This window comes from Carcharhinus amblyrhynchos, chromosome 12 (genome assembly GCF_965287045.1).
Source record: "Carcharhinus amblyrhynchos chromosome 12, sCarAmb.v2.hapA, whole genome shotgun sequence".
Lineage (NCBI taxonomy): Eukaryota > Metazoa > Chordata > Chondrichthyes > Carcharhiniformes > Carcharhinidae > Carcharhinus > Carcharhinus amblyrhynchos.
In genome coordinates, this window is record NC_137335.1 from 39,207,816 (window position 1) to 39,222,090 (window position 14,275).

Sequence of the window (14,275 nt, forward strand, 5' to 3'; positions counted from 1 at the left end):
GTGCTGTTAGGGAAGGAGTTCCAGGATTTTGACCAAGTACAATGAAAGAACGTTTCCAAGTCAGGATGGTGAGTGAATTGGAGGGGAACCTGCAGGTGGTGGTGTTCCCATGGATCTGCTGTCCTTGTCTTTCCAAATGGTACTAGTTGTGTGTTTGAAAGGGGCTGTCCGAAAAGTCCTGATGAGTTTTGGCAGTGTATCTTTTAGATGGTATACACGGCTGCCACTGTGCATCGATGGTAGATAAAGTGAATGTTTGTGGATGGGGTGCCAGTGAAGTTGGCTGCTTTGTCCTGGGTGGTGTCAAAATTCTTGAATGTTGTTAGAACTGCACTCACCCAGGCAGAGGACAGTATTCCTTCACAATCCTGACTTGTGCCTTATAGATTGTGGTCAGATCTTGGGGAGTGAGGGGATGAGTTACTTACATAGGATTCCTAACCTTTGACCTGTTCTTGTAGCCGCAGTAGTTATATGGCTGGCTGAGTTAAGTTTCTGGTCCATGGAAATCCTCAGGATGTTGATAATGGGGAATTAGTGGGGGTAATGCCACTGAATGTCAAGGGGTGATGAGTAAATTCTCTCCTTTTGTAGATGATCATTTCCTAGCACTTGTGTGGTTTGAAAGTTACTTGCCCAAGCCTGGATATTTTCCAGGTTCTGTTGCATTTGTACATGGATTGGATTGCTCTTAGGAGCCTTTTCTGATACTTTCCCAACATCACCATGTCTTTTGAGTGCAGAACTTAAAGTCCCCCGTAAATTCCCTTCTCATCCAGATGCTTATTGAGGCTTTTAAGTGGGTAATTAATGCCCACTTAAGCTCCTCATCCCTCATTCCTGGGAATAGGAAGTCACCTCAGCAAGAAGGCTGAAATGGGCTTCTGGGGAGAAGAGGGTATCTCAGTCAGATCAAGGATCCCAGTCATCAAGAAAGGATAATTTGCTCAAAGCCACACTCCCACCCTTTCTTCTGCCCCCATTTTTCCTCGCCCAGCCAGCAACCCACTCCTACCTGACTCACTAATGGCTGGCGTCCCTCAGCAATTCTAGGCCTCTGATAGGCACATTATGGACATTTGCCACTGCTCCCAGTGAAACTGCCTATAAGGGTAGCTGCTGGCCTCTGATTAGCTGGCAGCCTAAGGGGGTGTGATTCACATCCTGAGGAGCCTAAATCCCAGGGAAGGTCTGCTAATAACCTTCAATAAGGTCTGCACGTTAAGCACTTAATAAGGTGGGCCTTCCCCAACAGAAGTGACACGGGGGTCTCAGTACCTCTCCAGTCAGTGGCAAGACCCCTGTCACCTGAATTAGATTCTGCCCAGTGAGTCTGGTACACAATACTGGCATAGACATGGACATAGGCACTCATCAACACCAACATTTTGAAAATGCATTATGCCACCCTATGTACCCCATCATTGTGGCACAATGATGAGGTGAAGGGGCAATGCCCATTATTCAGTGGGGCTATGAGCAGCACATATTCTGATATTGATTCCTATATGTAATGACAGTAAGCATAGAGTAGTTTGTTCATGTTCATTGCTAATTGATGTTAATTGGTGGAGCTAGTCAAGTGGCAGTATTGGGCACTATTAAAGCTATATTCTGTTTGTGTGTCACATTTTCAAATGACTCTTTAGTCAAATAACTTTGGTGTGGAGTGTCTGTACAGCACTTCACACTAAAAGAGTGCCAACACATGATTAGCTGGATTTTAGAGATATTTTAATTGAAGGTTATTTTATCAGAGGCGTATGTCATGCAAAAGTCATTATTTCTTTAGTATTGCAAATCCTATTCATACTACCAAATGAAATTAGACAATTATTATAGTATCAAAAATGTTCATTTCAGAGTAACTGCATGTTAAAAAGAACTAACATTCCCATCTAGCATATATCACAATTTAAATTAATATTGTTTATTTCAGAAAAAAATGATAAAATTAGGGGAAAAAAACAGAATGTATCTCATTATCTCTAACTGAACCTGTCTGAGCTATCAACAGTTTCTGTATCCCCACATGTTGAGGGAGATCTTATGATCTTACTAATACAGTTCTAAGTGCCAAATGAGTGTGAAAACGGGAGAGAGTTGAGCCCATTTTTTGGGCAAGCTCTCAGACATGATCTTATGTCATTTCATGCAAAAAATGAGGCAAAGTGTGATTCAAGCCAGTAGGGAGAATGGGCTGAGTCTATTCAGCTGCTCACTGCTTGGGGGAGGGGGAGGAAACTATTGTGCATGTGCCTTGATCTCTGTGTACAAGTGTACATAGTACACTGAGAGATCTGTCACGCTACATTGACCACTCCCCACCCCCAATTTCACCCCCCAGAACCCTCAACCTTTGTTATTACCCCCCTAATGGCTGCACCAATACTCTTCTGCCCCCAGCCAGTCACCACACTGGCCAATGCCCAATTGCAGAGTGCACAGCCTCCCCCCCCCTCCGCCCGTCTGTCTCCCCTTTGACCCCCTTTCAGTCTCTGCCCCCGCCAGGTCCCACATCTTGGCACTGCCCAGAGCCTGGTGGGCAGTGCCAGGCTGTTTGGCCTTAGGGGCACTGCCCTCCTGCCCTCGACCACCCAGGGAGCCTCAATGGCCTCTGCTTCCACTGACGACGCCATCACCTTTAGTCCCCATTGGTAGGGGATCATACATGATCCTCACTGGTGAAGGCCTTTACCAGCAAGGCCTTTAAGGCAAGTGAACCAGAATGATCGCATCTGGAACTGACTGATAATAGTTAAATTAAAATTTTATAAATCAGCCTCATACACGATCATGCCGGCTTCACACTGTCGATGGTATTGAGAGAGGCGAGGAACTGTGCGCAAAGCCAGTTTTTCGCACTCACTGGTCGAACAGTGGGATGAGCCAGTAAGATCGCCCACAGTGCCTTTTTCACGCTATGAGTCAAGAAGTTTATAACAAAAATGGAGATTTACCAACAGAAAATGCTGGAACTACTCCGCAATCTGGCAGCATCTGTGAGGAGAGAAATAGGGTCAATGGCCGGAATTTTACCGGCACTCCTGCCCCGGTATCGGGGACGATGCAGCTCGCAGAACGGAATTCTCCATCAGCCTGGGGCAGGATTTTACGAGCATTGCCCAAGAGACTTTGTAAAATTCTGGTCAATATCTCAGTTAGATGATCTTCTTATGGGTTTTTCCAAGATCTTCTGTTTTTATTACAGATTTGCAGCACACTACATTTGTTTTCAGAGACTTCTACTTTTTGTCATAATACGATGTACTTTGTAGGGTACTGCTTGCTGTGAAAACAATCCCGTTCCAATCAGGAACTGTTGATAATGTGCGATACAATGCTAGACAGAATAGATTATTCCTTCTTCCCTTCCTTCCATACCTCTAAAATTTCCTGATGTTTGTGAAACCACTAAATATTTCTATGCCTTGTTAATAAGGTCCAGCTGGTTGGTGAAGCTGGATCTTTATTGAGAAAGTTTATCAACTTGTTCAGTCTCTCAGTTCTCTTTCCACTTAACCCAGTGTCCCAGCTATCTCCTATTTATATATGCTCAAAGAGAATTAACATCCATCATCCGTTCCCTGAGCCTTAGTCCTGGAATGAATTTTACATATAGTTGACAAGACATTAATGTGCATAATTCCATACGCAATATATCCCATGACCACTCTACTTCACTGAAATCATTACCACTGCTCCCTCTTGCAGCTAGACAGGTTTGACAACAACAGCCTTAACACCTGTACACATAGTCATTAGCACAGCTACTCTGCCTGCAGCCCATCATATTCCATCACTCTGACAGGAAGGACAAAATTAATTACAAGCTAGGGGTCATAGGCCCTGAGGCGGAAAGAGAGAAGGGCAAATGGGATGATTTGCAAAACCCGTCCACAATAGTTCGTTGTAGACCTTGCTAATTTGACAGGAGGAGGACCCATTTAAAATCTTTTCAACAAGTTTCCTGTCCGATGGCCAGCAAGCTTAATTGAAACAGATTGGAGGCAAGTGAAGTAAATCCATCAGCATAGAGGAGGCTGATAATCACTGGTGGTCTGATCATAGTGGGGTGATACCGGGTGGGCCTGGGCAGCTCTTGCTGCTCTTCCTGATCCACAATCAGTGCTATAAATGTCTCATGGATCTGATCCTTCGTAATTCCCTTCAAGACCCAGGAAAACCAACCTCCATCTATGACAAATAAAATTTCACATCAAATTGACACGCCCAGTCTCAGAACATTTTCAATACCGATCCAGCTCTCGAGGCCAGCTTGATCGCCCACTTAACAACCTAGTAAAACCAGAAGTCAGTGCATTGGAGTCAGGCTGCCTGCTTTTTTTATTTTAGCCTCCCACCTGCCTATAAAGTATTTTGAGGCCTGTAAAGAGGAAGGGGGTGGGGAAGTGTATGTCTCATCCACCATTAAGAGAAAGAAAATGACACTGAGGTTTCAACACAAGAATGTAATTTTTTTTTACCCAACTGCACTCAACAGGATTAAATTAACTCAGGGCAGCAGGTGTCCTGTCAATGGGCCCAACAACTGAGGGCAATTTCACCTTGGCCTCTGGCTTAATTTTATCCTCATTCTGGCAACTAATTAGTTATTGTTGGGTCTCCTGCCTCTTTAAAGAGCGACAGCCTGCCTCTCAACATTGTTAGCCAGAGGACAGGCAGCTCTTCAGTCTCAGCAGCACTACCAGAAACAATGGCCATTGCTGGGACTGCACCTAATGGAAAAGATGCAGCAACACATACTACCCTTGCAATGAGGTAAGAAGATTCAAAGGCCACCATGGCCAGTCAGGCAGCTCTCTGGGAGAAAGGATGGTGATAGTATGGTGATGTTGCCACAGGGGCAGCCATTGTCACTGAGAGGCCCTTTCATGGGCTACAAAGTGTTCAGTTAGGAGAGCCACCACAGCCACAGCCACACCCACAGGGAGGCCAACACAGTGACCAACTGGCGAACCCTATGTGACAAAAGAGCTCCCCACCACTGGTAAAATGCCAGCAGTGGCCCTTAATTGGACAATTAAGTGGTTCAGTCGACCTCTGGACAGAAGGGCTGTCCATCACTTCCCTGCTGCTGGCAAGGTGGCATGGCAGTGGTCAGCAGACATGCCAATCCTCACCTTGCCTAAATACTTGACTGGTCCCCTGTCTCCAAGTCTGTCCCTCAAGGGCTGGTAAAATTACAGCTCAACCTATCTAAATATCTCTGCAAATTTTCAGCCACAATTTGTGATTACAATGCACTTATTTTTGTGTTGCTTCCAAAGTTAATAAGCTTACAATTTGTCTTGACATCCTAATTTTCTGTAGCGCAGAAACAAGAAAGACCAAAACACTGGCCTCTGTGGCACTCTATTTGATAGCTTATCCAATGTGAGACACACACTCACCAATACACTATGGTTTGGATATTCCATTATGGTAGTCCCTGAAAATGTTCTACATCACGCAGTGACTATAATTCAAAATTACTTAATTAGATCTAAAGCTCTTTGGGAAGTACTAAGGGTCATGAAATATATTGCATAAAGCCACGTCATTAAGGCTGTTCCTTGGTGTGCTGAATTGGAGAGAATTATCTCTTAGAGTTAGCAAATAATTGCAGCTGTTAAGAGTCAGTTATCCCACTTTGGTTCTATCTTTCCTGAAGATGCTTGATACATGTGGCATGTCAGCAATGAGATTAAGTTACAGGGCTGCCTTGCAGGATAGCAACACATTCTGACCTACCTGCTAGCTCAGGCCATTGCCTGCATGTGGCAGAAACAAGGCAGTAGTGCAAAAAAGTACTATAACCTGTAGCAGATCCATTTCAGGACTTAGCTATGGTGAGATTAGGGCAACATCCATCTCAGGGTACCTAAAGGATATTTTGGCCTTGGAGGGAGTGCAGAGGAGGTTTACTAGGCTGATACCGGAGTTGAGGGGGTTGAGCTATGAGGAGAGGCTGAATAAACTAGGCTTGTACTCGTTAGAGTTTAGAAGAATGAGGGGAGATCTCATTGAGACGTATAAGATGATGAATGGGATGGATAGGATAGAGGTGGAAAGACTCTTCCCGCTCAAAAAAGACAGTAGGACTAGGGGGCACAGCCTCAAGATAAAGGGGGGGCGGTTCAGAACGGAGTTGAGGAGGAACTTCTTCACTCAAAGGGTGGTGAATCTCTGGAATTCTCTGCCCGTTGAAGTGGTGGAGGCTGCCTCGCTAAATATTTTTAAGAAGCGGGTTGATGGGTTTTTGATAAGAGAGGGGATTAAGGGTTATGGGGAGAGGGCGGGAAAGTGGAACTGAGCCACGACAGATCAGCCATGATCTTATTGAATGGCGGGGCAGGCTCGAAGGGCCAGATGGCCTACTCCTGCTCCTATTTCTTATGTTCTTATGTTCTTAAACAACGACTACAATAGCTCCAAGGAGTTGCACTGAATTGCATTTAAGAATTTACACTTCACACAGCAGGGGAAGTGGAAGCATTAACATGCACACAATGTTTTCAATGAAATTTACTGTTGCAGAACGTTTGCAAACAGCTGAGATGTGGCTTTGATGAATTATGTTTGTTGATGTTGCACAGGAGAATTTCTGTAGGTGAGAACATGCCACTAACAGCAAAGAGAAAATGTCCGTGGAGTAGTCAACTGTGGCTGTGAAGAAATGATCTTCTGCAGCAAAGCAGAACAAAGAGCAATGAAAAGTACAGCACAGGAATAAGCCCTTCAACCCTCCAAGCCTGTGCCGGTCATGATTCCCTAACTAAAAAAGCCTTCTGCCCTTATTTGAACCATATCCCTCTATTTGCTCCTATTCATGTACCCATCCAGATGCCTCTTCAGTGTTGTTAATGTGCCTGCTTCCAGCACATCCTCTTGTTTTTTTTGGCTATGACTGATCTTTCATTCCACCACTCTAGAATATAAACATCTCCCACTTTCTATGCCTTTCAGCTTTGACAAAAGGTTATCTGGACTCAAAATGTCAGCTCTTTTCTCTCCTTACAGATGCTGACAGGCCTGCTAGATTTTCCAACATTTTCTCTTTTAGTTCCCACATTGAAATGTCCTGGGTCACAGTATCTGAATTAGGAAATTGCATCATAAAAGTGCCAACACTCACCTACACATTGGTTACATTCAGGACTGACACCATAATTTATAAAGAAGTGCCACACAACATTAGCCCTAAGCACAATACTGCATCCATATTGTTGCTGATCTTAAAATGATTATTTGTGATAGCACACAGCTGCAAGTACAGAATAAAGGCTTGTGCAAAGGCTCCCTTAGAGGCAGCAGGGATCTAGTTGTCACAGCCTTAGAGTCCTGGCCCCACTGCTCTCTCTAAAATTACTTCCTGCCCTCTCTCAACAAAAGAGATAGATCATATCATATCCCCTTGTGATTTCAATAACTGCAACCTTCCCTCACCAAAACTATTAAAAGAGCCCCGTATCTGAACTTCCAAGTTCCCTGCAATCACTGTGTTCCTCTAAAAGCTTCTCCTTTATCCCTGTATGCACTTGCATAGCTTCCTATTGCCACTGTAATTGGCGTATCTATTTTAGTGAGTGCTTCAGTAGCTTGTACTTTTTTTCTTGGGTTCGCATCTTGCATTTTCAATATAGTATTTCAAAAAACTATTCCACTCCCCCTGGGCTGAGACATCATTCACTGCTCACAGTTAAACTTATTTTAGTTCACCCCTTATTCTACTGAAGCATGCCTTTTTGAACGTATATGTTTCTTACTCCCAGGTTTTCAAAATGATTTACAGTAGCAAAACTTTGAAAATCAATCTCTAGCTGACAGGCTGGACAGAAGGGCTAAAATGATGCAACTGAATTTGGAAGCAAGCAAATCAAATTCAATTCTACTTTCCAAATTATGCTATCAGATATGACAATTACATTATTTACAACATTATAAAGCTGCTTTACTGGAGGACTACAGCACTGTATTATATGGATGGCACCACTTCCTGCTGGGTCAGCTATAAGCTTTGGTAAACCAGGCTCCAGTGTAACCACTGGAGCTGGGCTGGTTGATTAAAGTGTCAGGTCACAAGTCACATAATATAAATTCTGCCCCAAACTATCAGTCTGCAGCACTAATTGTAACAATAACCAAATGGATATCATCCTTACCTACACCTTTGTGAGCATCTATACTAGTAAATTCAATTGTCCCATTGTGGCTTTTCTTGGGATCCTCCTTATACTGCTTGTGAGTTCCATTCGGATGGTATCTGAAGGCGAGACCATAATCTGCTAGATAAATCTGTAATATTTAAAAGGGATAAGATCAAAAGGATGTCATTTTGAAAACAATATTGTTATCCTGTCACTTTCTACATAAGAATTACAGACTCTAAAATCAAATCTCTGTTTCCTGCTTTGTTCATCCTTCCCAATTTTTTTTAAAAGTTTATTTATTATTGTCACAAGTAGGCTTATGTTAACAACACATTAACGTTACACTTGCAATGAAGTTACTGTGAATACACCGAGGGAGAATTTTGCATGGCCAATCCACCTAACCAGCACATCTTTTGGACTATGGGAGGAACCCAGAATAAACCCACGCAGATGCAAGAAAGACATGTAAACTCTGCATAGACAGTGATCCAAGCCAGGAATTGAACCCGGGTCCCTGGCAATGTGAGGCAGCGATGCGAATCACTGTGCCACCATGTCGCCCTGATGTTATAAGTGAGAGGGAAACTCATTAAGTGACGAATCATGGTCTAAATCTAGTATCCAATCATTATAACATTTTCCTAGACCAATGTGTTGTGATACCAATTTGCAGATTAGTGATCAGTTTAAACACAAACAGGGGCAGAAACTTGATTGGAGGGATTCAAATATGGTGTTTTAGAGAAGGTGAGTACGGGTTTGGGAGGTGACAATATGTTCCAGGACTTTGGAGATGAAAGGGAGATTGATGAGGACAGTGGGGTCATGGGGGTTTTTTTTGAGGTGAGAGATGATGATAGGAGATTTAAGGAAAGAGGGACAATGCCCAAATAGAGAAAACTGAATAATATCAACTAAGACAGGGCCAGGATGGGAACACAAACAGAAACAGAAAATGCTGGAAAATCTCAGCAGATCTGATAGCAACTGAGAAGTGAGAACAGAGCTAACGTTGAGTCTGGATTATTCAGAGTTCTGAAGAAGGGTCATCTAGAGTCAAAGCATTAGCTCTATTCTCTTGCCACAGATGCTTCCAGAACTGCTCAGATTTTCCAGAATTTTATGTTTTGGTCCAGATTCCAGCATCTGCAGTGATTTGCTTTTACCTTTGTGACCAGGAGGGTTGTGAATGTAGCCCGATCCATCATGCAAACCAACCTCCCATCCATTGACTCTGTCTACACTTCCCGCTGCCTCAGCAAAGCAGGCAGCATAACTAAGGACCCCAACCACTCCAGACATTTTCTCTTCCACCTTTTTCCATCGGGAAAAAGATACAAAAGTTTGAGGTCACATACTAACTGACTCAAGAAGCTTCTTTCCTGCTGCCATCAGATTTTTTGAAAGGACCTACCACACGTTAAAGTTGATCTTTCACTACACTCCAACTATGACTATAACACTACATTCTGCACTATCTTGTTTCGTTCTCTATGAACAGCATGCTTTGTCGGTATAGCACAAAGGAACAATTCTTTTCACCATATGCTAATACATGCAACAATAATAAATCAAATCAAAAGATCAGAAGTAACCTTGTCCATCAAAGCTGTTTGATAAAATGCAGAATTAACCATGGTGTATAGAAGAATAGGAGATATTTTTGTAAATATAATGAATCATTCTGTAGTAAATGTTTGTTAAGACAGTTGAAGAGGGAGACTGGATAGCCGGCCTATGGTTAACACTATACTGAAGTAACTGATAGTATACAACAGTGAACAATTGGGTTGTTGATTGAACAGTAAGTTTGATCTTAGGGACAGTTTGTAAAACCAGTTAGGGAAACAGCATAGAATGAGATATGGAAAACTATCCTCAGCATGTTAAAAGGGCATTGAAACTATGGGCTTCTCCCCATGGTTTGAACAAAGAACTGAACATACTATTAGGCACCTATGTATCTAAAGGAACCTCTTTAGAGCAATAGAATCGTGAATAATGAATCCCAGGTCCACCTTAGAAAAGGGGTATAAAGGTTAGAGTTTTAAAGGGATTCTGCTGTGGCAGAGAGGAATTCCCAAGCATTGATCCATGCTGACTTTGACATAACATACTTGATGGTATAACATGGCCAAACAGATTGAGTGCTGACTGGCAAATCTTTCCAAACACTCCCATGGCTGGTGGTAAGATGGCTCCTGGTCAGCTATGCTTGATGTGGAGTGGTACCCTTCAAGCTATAAACTCCTGGCACCAGACTAGTGACCTGGTCCAGAAATTAGCTATAGAAGCAGATGAAAGTCTGCCTTAGTGAACCACTCTAGATGTGGAAATAGAATTGGAATTGGGAAACTCAGCATGTTGACTGCAACTGAGCCTGTTAAGTTCAATTTCTGCAGGATGGGTTTGTGGGATCAGGAAGTGGATCTTTTGAGCAAGATGACCTCAGAGAGGGCATGGGAGCGTTGGAGATAAAGTGGAGAAAGAAATAAGAACATAAGAAATAGGAGCAGGAGTAGGCCATCTAGCCCTTCGAGCCTGCCCCGCCATTCAATAAGATCATGGCTGATCTGTCGTGGCTCAGTTCCACTTTCCCGCCCTCTCCCCATAACCCTTAATCCCCTCTCTTATCAAAAACCCATCAACCCGCGTCTTAAAAATATTTAGCGAGGCAGCCTCCACCACTTCAACGGGCAGAGAATTCCAGAGATTCACCACCCTTTGAGTGAAGAAGTTCCTCCTCAACTCCGTTCTAAACCACCCCCCCTTTATCTTGAGGCTATGCCCCCTAGTCCTACTGTCTTTTTTTGAGCGGGAAGAGTCTCTCCACCTCTATCCTATCCATCCCATTCATCATCTTATACGTCTCAATGAGATCTCCCCTCATTCTTCTAAACTCTAACGAGTACAAGCCTAGTTTATTCAGCCTCTCCTCATAGCTCAACCCCCTCAACTCCGGTATCAGCCTAGTAAACCTCCTCTGCACTCCCTCCAAGGCCAAAATATCTTTGCGCAGGTGCGGCGCCCAAAACTGCACACAGTACTCCAGCTGCGGCCTCACCAATGCCCTATACAGCCGCAGCAAGACCTCCCTACTTTTATATTCAATCCCCCTCGCTATGAAGGCCAGCATCCCATTCGCCTTCCTGACCACCTGCTGCACCTGCAAGCTGGGTTTTTGCGACTCATGCACAAGGACCCCGAGGTCCCTCTGCACCGTCGCCTGCTGCAGTTTTTCACCACGTAAGTAATAGTCCTTCCTACCATTCTTCCTACCAAAGTGGACCACCTCACACTTGCCAACATTAAATTCCATTTGCCATTTCCTGGCCCATTCGCCCAGCCTATCTAGATCCTTCTGCAGACTCTCCACACCCTCCGCACAATTTGCCGTTCCCCCAATCTTGGTGTCATAAGCTCAGGGTTAGGACAGGGGGCAAATTCAAAGGAACTTTGAAGGGTAAACGTGTAGAAAGGAAAGATACAGAAGAGGCAGCTAATTGGATGGTTTTAATCTCAGTGACAAGGTCCATGAGATCCACGCACTTATTGTTGGAATGAGAGTGGTAGAGACAGGGGAGGGGATATAAGTAGACAGTTTGCAATAGAGATAAGAAGCCTAAAGTTATCTTTGCATTCCAGAACAATGCTGGTAGAGAGAACTGTTTTAGAAACTCACATCAGTGCTTCATATGGTGTGGCTAAACCATTGCCTGCCAAATCCTTTCAAGTGTGTGTGCTTTCAACTTAATGGAGCAGGATGAGGGAGAATGAGCGAGACAGCATAATGGGGAAGAATTACAGAGCCCACAAGAGCAGGAAATGTGCTCTGAGGGGTGATTTAGTTAGGCGGGATGCAAAATTTTGCCTTCCAAATTTTGAATGGTGGGTCAAGATGCAGAGGTAAAGTTAATGGCAGGTTTGCGGCGTGTCAAGCATTATATTGGTTTGCGGCAGATTTGTACTTGCAATATATTTGCATCCATGAATATTCATTTACCGTGGAACAGTTTTTAATAAAAATCTCCAGAGAATGTCAATGGCTGACAAGAATCATGTGATAAATTGGAGAAAGATATAAGCTCAGGGTTAGAACTCTGTTGGCGAACACTTCAGCGGTCACAGGCATTGGGCCTCTGATCTTTGGGTAAGCATTCTCCAAGGCGGCCTTCGCGACACACGACAGCGCAGAGTCACTGAAGAGAGACTGATAGCCAAGTTCTGCACACAAGGACAGCCTCAACAGGGATCTTGGGTTCATGTCACACTATCTGTAACCCCCATGTATTGCCTGGGCTTGCAAAATCTCACTTACCATCCTGTCTGGAGACAATACACATCTCTTTAATCTATGCTTAATGCTATCTCCGCTCACATTGTCTGCACCTTTAAGACTTGATTAACTATAAAGACTCGCATTCTAATCAGTATTCTGTAAACTGAGTGTGTGTCTTTATATGCCATGTTTGTAATCACTTCACTCACCTGATGAAGGGGCAGAGCACCGAAAGCTAGTGGCATTTGCTACCAAATGAACCTGTTGGACTTTAACCTGGTGTTGTGAGGATTTCTTACCGTGTTTACACCTGGTTCACCATCGTTTAAAGGGGGATTACACCAGACAACTTTGTGTAGGTATGTATCAGGTCAGTGGTTTGCTTTGTATAACTCAATCACTCCATGGGATGGGAAAAGGAGAATGGAAGTTTGCCTGGAGGCTCAGGAGTGGCAAGGATGAGGGAATGTATGAGTGAAGTAAGAGGGACTGGCATCCTGGGTGTGATGGGGAAGGGGTGATGTGTCAATCAGGGAAGCTGAGAAAATAAGGAGTCAAAATAGTGATGTCAGTACTGTCCAAATGTGTGCCCATTTCCAAGACTGAGCTGGCTGAGTCCCAGGTTGATTGGGTTGTTAAGAAGGCGTACGGTGTGTTAGCTTTTATTGGTAGAGGGATTGAGTTTCGGAGCTATGAGATCATGTTGCAGTTGTACCAAACTCTGGTACGGCTGCACTTGGAGTATCGTGTACAGTTCTGGTCGCCGCATTATAGGAAATATGTGGAATTATTGGAAAGGGTGCAGGGGAGATTTACGAGGATGTTGCCTGGTATGGTGGGAAGGTCGTATGAGGAAAGGCTGAGGGACTTGAAGTTGTTCTCATTAGAGCAAAGAAGGTTAAGAGGTGACTTAATTGAGGCATACAAGATAATCAGAGGATTAGATAGGGTAGACAGCGAGAGCCTTTTTCCTCGGGTGGTGATGGCTAACACAAGGGGGCATAGCTTTAAATTGAGAGGTGATAAATATAGGACAGATGTCAGAAGTAAATTCTTTACTCAGAGGGTAGTAAGGGCGTGGAATTCCCTGCCTGCAGCAGTAGTGGACTCGCCAACTTTAAGGGCATTCAAATGGTCATTGGATAGGCATATAGATAATATAGGAATAGTTTAGGTTAGAGGGTCATTAGATTGTTGCGCTGACCAGTGGAACCATCGAGGGCCGAAGGGCCTGTACTGCGCTGTAATGTTCTATGTTAAGAGTTTTGAGTTCACCTACAATATTTCAGTTGTCCTCGTTGAAAGTGATCTTGGACAATATCCTTCAAAATGCAGAGAAATGAGTGACAGCTAAGCCTTCAAGTTCAGCCATGTCCTGCAGAGTGGTGAGTACTGCACTGGACACTTACAAAGACATGCAATAAAAAACACAACAGTGTGGAAGAAACAATAAAGAGCATTTCTCCAGTTCCCCTAATCATCAGTGCATGTCAACCATGAGACTTGCCAGTACATTCAGCTCGCTGACTGAGCTAGTCTCAACACACGAATAAAGTAAAACCAACATGATGTGAAATATTTGAAAAACACACGAGCCACCTTTGCACTCAAGTGTTATTGACAATGATAATGCAATTGGACAGGAAAGCTGTGGCTGAGATGCAGAGCCACCCTGTTTCACCAGGAGATTTTTTTGTAGCTCATCCTATATGCTACAACATCAGCTGACAGCCGTTCCATTATTGAAAAGCTTCTTCCTGGCTGAATCTCATGTGTTTTGTATGCACTCCTTCAAATTTTAATTGTAATTATGTGGGAAATGGAAAAGAGAAAGAGAGAA

General features: G+C 43.7%; 1 protein-coding gene across 3 annotated transcripts in view; it reads right to left on the reverse strand.

Moving 5' to 3' along the window:
• LOC145350924 (serine/threonine-protein kinase VRK1-like) overlaps window positions 1-14,275 on the reverse strand; it is a 103,018-nt gene that overhangs the window by 61,974 nt on the left and 26,769 nt on the right. For all 3 annotated transcript variants that reach the window (XM_080200396.1, XM_080200397.1, XM_080200395.1), the window contains exon 8: window positions 8,166-8,298. In XM_080200396.1, the coding sequence (XP_080056522.1) occupies window positions 8,166-8,298 (133 nt within the window). The remainder of the gene's footprint in view (window positions 1-8,165; window positions 8,299-14,275) is intronic.